This window comes from Dunckerocampus dactyliophorus, chromosome 6 (assembly GCF_027744805.1).
Source record: "Dunckerocampus dactyliophorus isolate RoL2022-P2 chromosome 6, RoL_Ddac_1.1, whole genome shotgun sequence".
Classification (NCBI taxonomy): domain Eukaryota; kingdom Metazoa; phylum Chordata; class Actinopteri; order Syngnathiformes; family Syngnathidae; genus Dunckerocampus; species Dunckerocampus dactyliophorus.
The window spans coordinates 15860720-15874213 of NC_072824.1; the positions used below are offsets into that span (position 1 = coordinate 15860720).

The 13494-nt window shown below is 43.0% G+C and overlaps 1 protein-coding gene across 3 annotated transcripts in view; it reads right to left on the bottom strand.

Annotated features, from left to right (window-relative positions):
* ndst3 (N-deacetylase/N-sulfotransferase (heparan glucosaminyl) 3) overlaps positions 1 to 13494 on the bottom strand; it is a 61961-nt gene that overhangs the window by 18208 nt on the left and 30259 nt on the right. For all 3 annotated transcript variants that reach the window (XM_054778726.1, XM_054778725.1, XM_054778729.1), the window contains exon 6: positions 7597 to 7725. In XM_054778726.1, the coding sequence (XP_054634701.1) occupies positions 7597 to 7725 (129 nt within the window). The remainder of the gene's footprint in view (positions 1 to 7596; positions 7726 to 13494) is intronic.

Sequence of the window (13494 nt, forward strand, 5' to 3'; positions counted from 1 at the left end):
GATGGCATTGTGTCTATTATGCAATTAAAAATATAAATAAATAAAAGAGGATAGCTCTGAAGGGCTGTCCTCTTTTATTTGTCCTCTTTAACACCACAGCGACCACCAAGGCCGACCCTGACCACCCCACTCCGCCCCAGAGTAAGCATCCCCCCGCCGATCTCGCCCAGCGTCATGCAGAGGAGCACCTTTAGGGGACTAACAAGATAACTAACACACACACAACCACGGCCGGCCAGGGAGCCACACCACAGCAACCACAAGAGAACCAGGCCCCACCCACAAGGCACGCAAGCCAGAAGCACCAAGGAGGGACAGAAAAGCAAGCACCACATGACTGGGCCCACGAGAGGAGCAATCCTCCGCCGGACGCCGAAGCACATGCCCCTGCCAGCCCTGCCCCCTGCCACACCGCAGACCAGCCATCACCCCACCCCACACCCATCCACCAACACGCAGAGGGAGATACCCCGGAGGCAGGCAGACAGCCACCAGCCAGGAAATGGCTAGCCAGACACCAGCAAGCAGCAAGGACCGCCCTCCAGTCCCCCACCAGACCCTCCACCAAGCCCCCCACTTAGGCCGACCCTGACCACCCCACCCCGCCCCAGAGTAAGCATCCCCCCGCCGATCTCGGCCAGCGTCCCGCAGAGGATCACCTTTAGGGGACTAACAAGCACATTTGTGTACCATTTCAGCAAGATTCTTTGAAAAACATGGTGGCCATCAAGCAGTCTTTACAGGGTATGGGCAGGACTTAGCATCTAATTGTCTGTATGTCAACGTCTACTTGTCTAATGATCACAAAACTTGGACATTCCAAAGCATTCTGACCACAACCAATAGGGGGCGCCACAAATATAAGTCACATTCATGTCATCTTTGAGCTCACAAATGTTCTACTCCAGCTGGAAGTCCTTATTGCCACAGAGGAGGGCTGACTCCATATTTCTTCTATTTTTACTTCCTGTAGCTGTCATGACCTAATATTTTTGTCCTTGTAGTGTCTCCTTTCATTTATCCAGCCTTGGTTGTTTATCAGGCCATTCCCCATTGCGGACCACTTAGTTCCACATACAACTCTCCTATAGATTGAAGTGTTATTGCTACTAAAAAGAACCCGCTCGTTCGCCCTCATAGTTTCACCCCTCCCTCTTCTCTCTGAAAGCCCATTTAGCTATCTCTCCGCTGTGGATAATCGAAAGCTGAATGTCAATACAGCAAATGATTCCAATTCAATTTATTCTGTCCGCTTCAGTCAACAGCTACTGTGCCTTTCCATTCCGCTATCTTTTAAAGCTATGTTACCACTTTGTAATTTCTCACTCTGTTTGCCTTGTTGCTGTATGCTGTGTGTGGAACTATTAGAGGTGAGCAAAAGGACACTGGACAAACTGAGAGAATGAGGAGAAATTGTTGTGACGCAAAAAAACAAAGTCATGTGTGAGCAAAGTTGGGGATGCTCACATTGGAGAGTTGAGCGACCAAGACAGGAGCATGTGGGTAAAACAGGAAGCCGGTGAGGCGGGGGAGGAGGTTTTTGTGCTGACTTTTTGGTGTTTGGCTAATAAGCGCAGAGGCAGAGCTAATCGCTGAAATGTCAGCCCTGATAAATTTCGACGTCTTTGCTGATGTCAGCAAGACGCACATGATAAACATACAGTCAAGCCAGAATATTAACATATGCATGTGTGTGTGTGTGAGTGTGTGTTTGCGGTTGGATTCTGAAGGGACACAAGATGCCGTGACCTGAAAATTAAATCTCAATCTGATTGTCTGCCACCTCCTCCTCCTCCTCCTCCTCCATCCCACTCTCTCCCTCTGCTTTTGCACCACCTGTCTGACCATCTATCGAGAGACAATGTGTGCCCTTATTGGCTGTTTGCAGAGCCCAGGTCGGCCGATCGATTGCCAAGCTTGTGCGAGACGAGGTGGGGTGGGAGGTTAGGTGGGGGGTGCTCAATGATGGTTGATGTGGGCCCCCGGAATGATGAAAAAGTATACAAACATGCTGGGACACATGCACTCGTGCATCCAATCCGCTGGTGGTTGTCACCGAACTGCCACCGTGGGCCAAATGTGATTAAAAATCATTGAATGGGAAGTGACAATGTTACCAACGCATGGATCATCACACAAAGGAAAGCCCTGAGGGATGAGAGCTGTGTGCTTCAGAACGCTATTGATTGCAAAGCACACACCCTAATGAAAGCTTTTGTCTCTGCAAATGGAAAACTAGCAGGGAAAGTGAATCATCACTGGCTACATTGTGTGGATGTGTGTGTGTGTGTGTGTGTGTGTGTGCGCATGTGTGACATGGCGGAGAGCTGTCGTGTAGGGTTTGAATAGCTTTTATGCTTAAAAAGGTCCCTTTATTAGCAGCTACAACATGACTTCCATATCATCACAAGGACAAAAGACAGTGAGAGCATAGAGAAAAATGTAAACTGTGTACACACGTGAGAGAAATGTGAAACATGTTTCGATGATATCACTGTTGATGTTGACGACAACTGACACACACAGAAAAACATCAAAAATAAGATGAATATCAATTCTAGGGTAATATTACTTTTAATAATAATAATAATAATGCACCTCATGTGGTTGCCGTACAGATAAACAGATAAACTCTAGATATTCTATAGCTAAGCTTTCATATCCATGCTAGGGCGATTTTGTATGCCTTATTTAAAGTGGGCGTGGTTTCCTTGGAAATATTTGTTTATTTTTAAAAGTATTTGTAAGTATTTTTAAATTATCCCAACTAAAGCTCTTTTAACTGTCTGTTTTTGTACTTTATAAACGTGCACTGCTGTGGAGGAGCAGCCCCCACAATTTATTTGTGTCAAGCAATTCTGTCATGTTCTATCGTTACTGTCACGGTGCGGTTGGGTGCCGGTCTGGGAACTCCAAATGCAGAGGCTGGAGGCAGGTAGGTGAGCACTGAATTTATTCTGTCCCAGAACTCACAACGAAAAGCGATGGTGACAAAACAGATACACCATGAAAAAATGAAACACAAATAATGCCGGTTGGAGGCAGAGTCTGCTGAGCGCTAGCAAGAGACTGGAAACAATACGAGGCTGAGAGACACACACGGCTGGAACGTGGTGTAGCGAAGGAATAATCCGGCGTTCTCCAGCTGTCCGTAGTCAGCTTAAGTAGTGGCGTCGGCACTCAATTACAGGTGCGTTCAGCAGCTCCGCCTCCAGCCCGGAACTAAGGATCTGGACAGAAAACACAGAAAAGGCACGGGAGACGAGGGCAACGAGAGAGAGCCCTGTGAAACGTGACAGTTACTTCACTTCTGTTTATGTCTTTGCTTCAAGATCCTAGATTTCCGGTTGTGGGCGGTACCATGGGACGCACCTGTTCCCATACCCCTCATCAATTATTTTCCTCTATTTAACCTGCTCCTGCATCGCTTGCAGGTGCAGGTTCGTTACTCTCCGTCTCAGACCTATAGAAGCAGTCAACCGTCGTGCTCATGTTTTGAACTCCTTGAGGTACTTATCTCTAGTTATCTAGTTTACCTGTGCGTCCCGTGGGTCGCTCCCCTGGCCTTTTTGCGTAGCCTTTATATTAGTGTTTTTCCTGGCTTGTTTTTTAATTTTTTTCCCCCAGCTGGTGTTTTCTTGTTCCTTACTGAGCCAAGATTTCTAATAAGGAATGTGTGCAATGCTTACTGGTGTCTGTCTCTGCATCCTGGGATCCGCCCCAACCAGAACCTGACACTATTCCTGTTCCATTCTAATAAAAACGGAAACTCTCACTATTAAGGTTTTTAACTCCTGTTTCCATGCCGGTGCTGTACTAATCAGAAGAATGATACTGTGCTTCCAGGAGCTGTTCCTCTTTAGGCATCCTAATTTTTTCATGACTGTATAGGACATTTGTGGCGCCCCCTGTGGGTTTTGGTCAAAATGCTTTGGATGACATGCTATCATACATGTAATAGAGATATCCTCACAGTTTTATAATTCATAGACAAATGCTGAATGACTTATGGGCAATTAGTCTGTCCTGCCATGTCATGCGAAGACGTTTTGCCTGATGACAGCTGTGTTTTTCAATCTTGCATAAATTTTACACGCGTGCTTGCCAGTCCCCTAAAGGTGTGAATGAAATGTGGTGATTCGACAAAACACACTTTAGTGCTTTTTTGTAGATTCTTGAAAAAAATCGCAATGCAATGCTCCTGTTGTAGAGACAATTTTTGACTATAGACTCTTCTGCTAAATAGACAATATAATTTAGTGGGCAGGACAATCCCTGCTCTGTATTATTTATTACTGACATGTTTGCATTGACTGTCACACCTCATATAGCATTCGTTCTTGTTATTATTACTTATTACTTTAAATTGAATGGGGAAAAAAAATCTCTCAACATTCTGAACTCCTGTTTTTACGCCAGTGTTCTACTGAGCAGGCTAATGCTACCCAGAGGTGATGTTGTGCCATAGTGGGTACTAGCATACTAGATAGAGACTGCATCAACAGCACCTCTGCTGTCTGCAGCCAAGTAGTGCCTTAATGTGGCGTATTGATTGGTCAGCATATTGTATTGCAATGTCTTGCACTGTACAAATACATAATGAGCAAACTGTGTGTTAATTTGTTCTCAAGTTACATTGTGACTGTTATTTTCAAGCTTGCAATGTTGCAGAGACAGATGAGTGGGAAGCAAAGAGCTTGACTGTGATGTTGGCTTGCTTCTGACTGATCATGTTGTTATTCTTCCTGTCACTTTCTTGCACAATGCTGGCGGGGGAGCCCTCACAAAAGTGTTTGTACATGCGTGTGGGAATTTTCATTCATATCTGGCTTACCATTTGAAAAGAGAAAAGATAATGTTTTTGTTTGCGTTTGACGTTTTCTTTAAATCATCATAAATCAAACCTGTATTAACCAATTTATACAAGACTTTGCACAGGATCGGCTAAGGAAACAATAACCAATTCTTTGAAATGTGCATTCCTTCGACGTACAAGACTGGAAAGTAACGTTATCGGTCGCAACTTACAACTTTTTAAATGACCAAACATGCTTCCCAAAGACAATAAAGTGAACTAGCTTTGTGGTCCCCCCCAACATATTTCATAGAACAGTGACCTGGGGTCAGGGGAGGGAGGTGAGTAGGCCTGTCCCGATAAATAAATCTAAAAAATCAATTAACCGCACAATAATAATTTTGCGGGCCTTGATATTGACATGTGCATGCGTGTTTGATTTCCTCCTCTGTGTCTACCAAACAGGTCACTGTGACAAGAAGGAACGTTTATATGGGGAAGTATTTCCCTGGTGGACCACTCAACTGTGGCGGAATGTCATCACCAACTCTAATCCTCCTCCCGAACTAAACATGTTGATACGGCGGCCTGCAACACCGACAAAAGTTGGCAGACGAATGCCTCCTACGGAGTGTGAATGGAAGCCAGCTGGGTTAGCTTAGTTTAGCAGAGCATGCTAGTGCGGCTGTGTGTGTGCGACTCAGGCTCTACGAGAGTGTTTACACCAACAAGTTCAATACAAGTTCAATACACTTCCAGCCTTCACAATAAGGGCGCCACATCCTGTCTAATTGTGCAAACAAAATAAGGGTGTCATCCAAAATATTTTACATTACAATTGGAATTGCATCGGTGACTGTGTCTTCCTGAACCACAAGCACGGGCATCACAATTTGTTGAGGATTTTGTAGAAATGTTTGCAGTGGCTGACATCCCATTAGAAAAGTTAGTCAAGCTACATAAAATTGTCCAATGATATATTGCATCAAGGAAGTGTATGTGCAGATCAGCTGACATCTGCATTGACACACAATATGAACTGCAGGGTATTTCCGGGTTACTTCTCAATTTTTTGTCGATATTCAGACAATACCAAAAGTGACACTGATTCAAAATAAGAAAGAAAATAAAATCAGTGATTTTTATGTGCAAAGTGCAATGTGCTAAAAGACTGATAGTCCATTTTATTTTCATTGGGTGTTTGTCTTTTTTGTTTATTTTATTTATTATGTTGTTTGTTTGATCTATTTTATTTAAAAGCACTTGACATTCCAATTAAAATGTTAAATATTCTTGAGAAATGTAAGTTTCTTGACTTTGATACGGTGTATTTGCATTATTATGCCATATATTATCATTACATTAATGATAATAATATTGTTTATTCGCAATAATGTGTAGGACAATTATAGTCTAGCAAAATATTTTATTGTGACAGGCGTACAGGTGTCCATCAAACTGTGTTAAAAACATGTTTTATGTATGATTCAAAATTTTCTGAAGCAAAAATAACTGAATTTGTAGGGCAAAAAGCTGAGATGAGACTGCGGCGAATCTCTTCTATCAACTTGAGTGCACTTCACTGAGCTCACTGAGTGTCGGATGGCACGTGTCCGTTTCTGTTTGCTAGCATGTCGCCAATATAACATTTGTAGAAACACTTAACATTTGTGACATCGTTATTCTCGCAAATCGGACAATAAAATAAAGAGAATATCATACGCTGAGGCGCTGCAGTACACCACCTGAACTTGAAGGTTGACAGCGTGTGCGAGCTGGAAGGTGCTTGTCGCTGTCGCTCATCCTTCCATAGAGAGGAAAATCCAGAAAAATCCCACTTTTTTTTTTATAACAGCATCAGCTAGCGCTAGATTTAGCAACAAGTCAAACGCATAAAAGATATTTTTATGCGCTGCTGAGTGAATGAATGAACAAGACTGAATGAACAGGATTATATATCCAAACTCAACAGGATGTGATCAGACTTTTACAACAAAGTATCAGAGCTTTTCCTGGAGAAGGATAGGGTGCATGTACTCCACTGTAAGACCACAAATGTCCATCCATTCTTCCGTCTTATACAGCAAAATAAAACATTTTACCCTCCTGATGATGTGTTGTTGCAATAATAATTGCAAAAAATAAAAACTCCAAAGGGATCAGTGCCTCACCAGCTAAGAACCACACCGCAAGTCACTGGCATACTTGCGGTGAGGTTCATGGCTGGTGAGGCACCGACTCCTTTGGAGTTTTGGTGTAGGAGGAGAAGGAACCTACATCGCTGTGGTATTATTTGGAATTTCGCAGTACTTTTTTGATGGAAACAATTCAGATTTTGGTGTCGATTCACATAAGTAGATTTTTTAAAATTTTCTTTTACTTTTAAAATGTTTTAACAATGTAGGAGCACATGTGCACTCAGTAGCACATGTTGAGCATGAAAACCTAATCATACAATTTACGTCAAAGCAGAAGTAAACTGAACTGACACGAACAGCGGTGGTATGTGAGAAGGGAAGATGTGTATGTGTGTGTGGGTGTGTGTGTGTGTGTGTGATTGTGCGAAAGACTGTCCACCCCCCCGCGGTAAGACCTAATTTAAAGTGGAAAGATCTTCACAGTGTGAAGCTGTCGGTGACAACAAAAAGACAAAAGCATACGCACACAAAGCAAACATGAACATAAATGAGACAGACAAAATGCGGAAGAACAAGCCAGAATGCTTCTCAAGGCCTCTTTAACAACCCTTCTTGTTGATGTGAAAGTGTGTGTTTTTGTGTGTGTGCGTGTGGCTGACTCACAGGGTTGAGAAGCACAGTGAGAAACAGCTCTCCTCCTCGGATGCTTTTGTCAAGTTCTTTCGGCCCGCCGGGGTATTCCTTATAGTAGATGGTGTGAGTGAACAGGCCACACGTCTGACGAGGCAACACCTAGGCACAACACAACAACACACAATCCATGTAGAAAGTTGTCTATGAACAGAACATATTAAATTATTATAAAGGTGCCCTATTTGGCAACTTTTTCACTTTTTTGCTGCACTTTTGAGAGAAGAAGTATTCAAAACAGCCGCTTGTGAAGTTTTTGGCCGACATGGCCATGATACCACTCCAGCTAGATGAACCCGCCCCACGCATACGCTCACCACTTCACGGAGGACGGCTTTGTAAAAAAGAAAAAAAGCAGGCTTCGCTACACATCTTAAAATAAAGCCTGAAGCTCTGCCAGCTATCCGTCAGTAAGCTTTTATAATATTGTTTTTCTTTAGCAATTAGACTAACCTAACATGATGTTGCTGTTAAAATGTGACTGTAATGTTAGCACTGTAGCTCACATACAGTAGCTATGCTCGTGTTGCTAAAGGCTAGGTCACAACCGAACGTTTTTTTGGCGTTCCCCAAACCACTGTTTTATTTTTGGTCGTGGAGTAGTTGTAGTGACCATGAAGGAGTACGATCTTGACAAGCGTGCACCAAATATCTGAATGTGCGTTGGCCGCACTAATTAAATTTGTGGGGTGCACGTGTGGAGCACGACACACACAGGAGTCCGCAAGTGCAACGTACAATAAAATTTACATTTTGCCCAAATCTGACACCAGAAAATGTATGAAAGACAGACGTTGGCCGTACGGACAACGCACAAAGACGTACGAAGTTTGTCAGTTTGTCTTGCAACCTGAAAAAGAAACATAAGCGCTCAAAGAGTATGTTTGACATGACAAAGAAAGTTGGTGGCCGGTCTGCGGGTAGTCTACGTCTCGAAAATCAGCACGTCTCAAGCTCGCCCTCTGTGTGTTTCTTGCGTTTTTTTGCACATAGCCCGGCCGTAGGAGACCGGTTTTGAACGAGGCTTAACATTTGTGTCGTCTTGTCCAACCCCTTAATGTTGATATGTGACATGGCATCAATTACATTGGACAAGTACAGAACTACAGCGTACATACAGTCGTCCTTCGCCACTTGTTGAATACAGCCTATTATTAGTGAAAAATGTGCATATAGAAGCAAATTTGCCGTTTTGTTTGCATAAATTAAGCATTTTCAAGCGTAAAAATAAAATAAAATGTATATACTACATAAGGCATTCAGAAGATGCATTCAAAAACGCTGTGAACGATATGTAGTATTCTACAGTGGTCACTAGGTGTCAGTAATGTTACTGTAACGTTCAGTGAGACACATACACACACCAAACTTGATCACGTGAACAACAGGCTTTTATTGTAAGTTAGAATTATTTAATAAGTTCTAATAAAAATCCCTAATAAAAACATGAGCTACTACTACTAAAATTAAACTCGGAAACCATGACTTCACTCTGCCACTCAGCTCCCTCCCCTAGGAAACACATCTATAGTAACACACACAAGCACAAGTCTTATTTATGTTGTAAATGGCTTATTTACTTTCGTATTGTATTGTATTGTATTGTATTTGTATTGTATTTGTACTTTATTTATCCCACAACGGGGAAATTTACTTGTTACAGCAGCAAGCAAGATACGCAAGTAAAGAGTACAGTGTAAAGAAATGCATATTGACTACAACATGGTTCAGGTGGTGCAGGTGTTTTTTATATTTTTATATTTTAGTTTTATATATACTATTTTGGGTAATATGAGTGTAAAGGTTAGTATGGGGTGTTACTTCATGTCTAGAGGGTTCTAATAATGTTAAAAAACGTATTTAGAAGGTAATGAACATGTTTTCTATGCTCTAACTATGTAAATATTCAATTTCCAAATACGGAATCCTACTTCGCAAAAATTCACTCGTCACGGTCGGTTCTATAATCAATTAACCACGATAAATGAGGGCTTACTGTATGTGGACCAAGTACACAACTGAGCGTCTTGCAGACACACACTCACAGGCTTGGAAAAACACCGCTCATTAGCATTAAAGCTACAGACTCAAACAAACGACGTGTTCCCAGCAGAGCTTACTAAAAGTATTTAACTGTCTAAATTGCAGCATCAAGGCTAGATTTTGGGTAAAGCACTTCCAATACACTCTTGTGGGACCTGTGAGACTTATTTAAAATTGTAAAATGTGGAACCTTTAGTGGATGGTGGCATCATTAGACCGAACACTGCTAGACTACATTTGTGTATTCAGTGTTTGGAAATGAGAGCAGCATTAATCTTCTCATCTCATTCACCTCCAAGATGTATGTGTTTCACAAAACGCTGAGCCGTTTTACATTTACTGCCCACCCCCTCGTACATTTCGGTGACAAATTGCCCGCCGAGGTGGCAACAAACATGTCAGGCAGATATTCGGCAGCAGAGAAATAATTCATCAAACAGCATAAAAAGCTGACAGACGTACAGATGAAACACAGCGCCAATGTCACGCTGGCATGCAGCTAATTCTAAAATGTGACGCTCACCTCGGTACAGCTGAGGAATATTCTGACACGTCATGTCACACTGCAGATGAGAATATGGTCAAACACAACAGATTGAAAGCAGCGGTCTGTACAGGTTGGTGACACATGACCTCAAAGCTTATTTAGACAGCAATGGTAGAAGTGCAACTGATGGCATGTGAGGCACATTACTTCCAGAATTGTGGTAGCAATGAGGCGCATAATGGAGTCGCTATTATTTTAATGTGCTTTTCATGTTATGACAAGTCAATGTGTCTACGGTGAGAAGGTCTGCAGAGTCAAATTAGGGACACAGTCTCATTTGTGTTTGAGTGAAGGCTCCTGAGGAGATGCACACGTTGCTTTTGCCACCGTGCTGATGTTTGGCAAGCAGGTGAGTGCACAGCCTCATTTTGCATCTACATGCTTAGATTACTTCAAAGCAGTATAGATTTAAAGTCCTCTGAAAATGACTCCCTCAATTAACCGCAGCTTCCCAGTGCACTCATGCAGATCTAACCATGACGCTGTCACCATCATCCTTGACTGTATACACGACAAAATTATCTTGATACTCATTTGTGTTGCCAGCTATTTACACAATAATTGCTGTAAGTTGAATCAATTTCAGCGGACAGTATACTACTCTAAAGCATATCCAAGTTTGTTTTCTATAGTACTGTCCCTTAAAGAAGATATACTGTAATAGAAATGTTTGCTGAAATGTGAGGAGTGTCTCATTTTATCTCACTTTTGTGAGATAATGTACATACTATACAATGGATCCCCACACATTTGCAGTACTATTCACCATCGATAACCCTACAAAGTCACGGATTTTGGGTCAAAAATGTTTTTTCTCCATTTGTTTCTAGAGAAATACCGGATAGAATACCAGATACCAGAATTACCAGATTAAATGTATATAAAATGTACATAAAATACACGTACATATATAGTAGTGATGTCCCAATTCGATCTTCAGGATCGGGATTGGCTGCCGAACAACTGTATTTTGAAGATCGGATAATATCAGCTTGCACCACGGGATCGGTCCGGTTACCGTGTCACGTTCGTAGCTTCACACTTTCACACTTCAACATGGCAGGTGCAGTTAATGCTCCTCAGAGCTTGTTGCCACTCGACCCCTGCCACCCGCAAGAAGAACAAAACGCAACACTACTATGTAGACATGCCCACGGTGTGCCGTGGGGAAGTTAGTTTCACGTTGGATGCCGGTTATTCGGCTCCGAAGCTACAGCGGTAGTTCCCCCTCACTGTCCCCGGAATACTGTGTCATTGTGCGGGGAGCTCGCACGCCGTGGCGGAGCTAAGTGGTGGCCAATGGTGACCATGGTCACCCCACTGGCCATCTAGACATTTCGGGTATCAACTTTTTGCCACCCCTATATGAGTAATGGTCTCACCTTGGCCATCCGCCGCTGCTCGCACAGGAAGTACTGCTCTTACCGCTGGTTGTTTATACTAGGGACCGTCAATAAATTACTATTACGTTGAAGCGAAGTTTGTTCAAAAAAGTTTCATATTTTCTAAATCACACCACAAATTGATCTATAAACATGTCAAATGGTTAGTCCTACACTAAAAATATGCTGCCCATATTTTGCCCGTGCCCATTTTTTCCCAATTTGATTCTTTATTGGATGGACTTTTTTTTGTTGAATGGATCTTTTATTGGATAAGGGACTGACTCACAAAGGTTTGTTACAAAAGCCAAACAATATTGTTGGTCGTGCTGTGTAACACAAAAAAGTAAATTCAGCAATACTTTAGTTGCATTATTTGTAATGCTTTGTAAAGCTATTTTCATAACCATATTCAATTACACAAATTCATGTTTGTAACAAAAGCTTATTATTAAAAAAAAAAAAAAAGATCGGTACTGGATCGGATCGGATCAGCAAGACTATAAAAAAAATTGGATTGGATCGGAAGCCCAAAAATGTGGATCAGGACATCCCTAATATACAGTATAGTATACGTACATAGTGTGTACCTAAAACATATGCTGAATTGATGTAATGGCAGGATGTCAGTGCAATCAGTTCTGTTGTAGGACTAGGTGCATCAGTCCCCTAATGAACATAGATACCTGGGGCATGAATGTTAACGATGCATCAGTCATGTCAAAGCTTTGGTTCTGTATGGCGATGTTGTGGGTGGGAGGTGGGTTTCAAACTTCCTTGGGGTCATCAGGAGGGCACCCTCCTTCATTGGTGTTTCGGTGATAGGCCCACAGAGGATGAGCTAGGCAGTGAGAAACCGACCCGGGTTCAACCACTGCCTCGCCGGACCGGGCGGTCGCTCAATCTCCCCACTTTCACCCCCCACCACCTCATTGAGGTAAGGGCAGGAAGGGGGAGGTGCTATTATAACGTAATATAAGTTTGGGACTTCCAAAGATGCCAAGATACAATACGCCTGACTTTGTTATTGAAGCTGTGGTGATGCATGGCGACATCGTGGGTGAAGGGTGGGATTGAAACTTCATTGGGGTCGTCAGGTGGGCACCCTCCTTCATAGGTGTTTCGATGATAGGCCCACAACACCTCCAGAGAGCTCATCTGCAACACCTGCCATCCCAGGTGTGCACCCCTCTGCTTTCAACCCTTTTCTGGCTCTGATGTTACTTTGTGGCCCAGGAGATGTCGCGCCTCTTCACCCAGAGCCATCGACTAGCTTCCTCTGCTGCTCCTGAGGGGGCTTTGATGGTTTGGCGTTGGGCTTGGCCTCGAATTCCCAGATCATTAACCAGCCTGATGGTAGACTTGTCCACGAAGCCTCTGCAGCCGAATTCCACTGGGCAAACCTTGGCTCTCCATCCTCGTTTTTCAGCATCGGTGGCCAGCTCGGTGTACTTGAGGCTCTTGCGTTCAAAGGCCTCCTCCACAGCATCCTCCCAGGGAAGAGTGACTTCAAGGATGTAAACTCTGTGAAATGTGGACGACCAGCGCACGAGGTCTGGTCTGAGGTTTGTTGTGGCAATCTAAGATGGAAAACATGGCCTAAACTAACAATACTGTTGGAAAAAAGTTCCAACTGACAGAACAGGACCTTCACCTAGCTGAAAAGAGGCATGTGAAACTATTGCCAACATCAGACGCAGTGCAGGATACATCCTGTTTGTGTTATCTAGGGACCATGTATTGAATGGGGCAAATTACCATACATTATAGGATTGTTGGAATTATTGACTGTACACCATACAGAGGGTGAAATTATCGTACATATGGCAACGCTGAGCAAGGGAGCCACGTATTACCACGAGCCGCTTTAGAGGGAGATAGAGGTGGCACCACAACAGA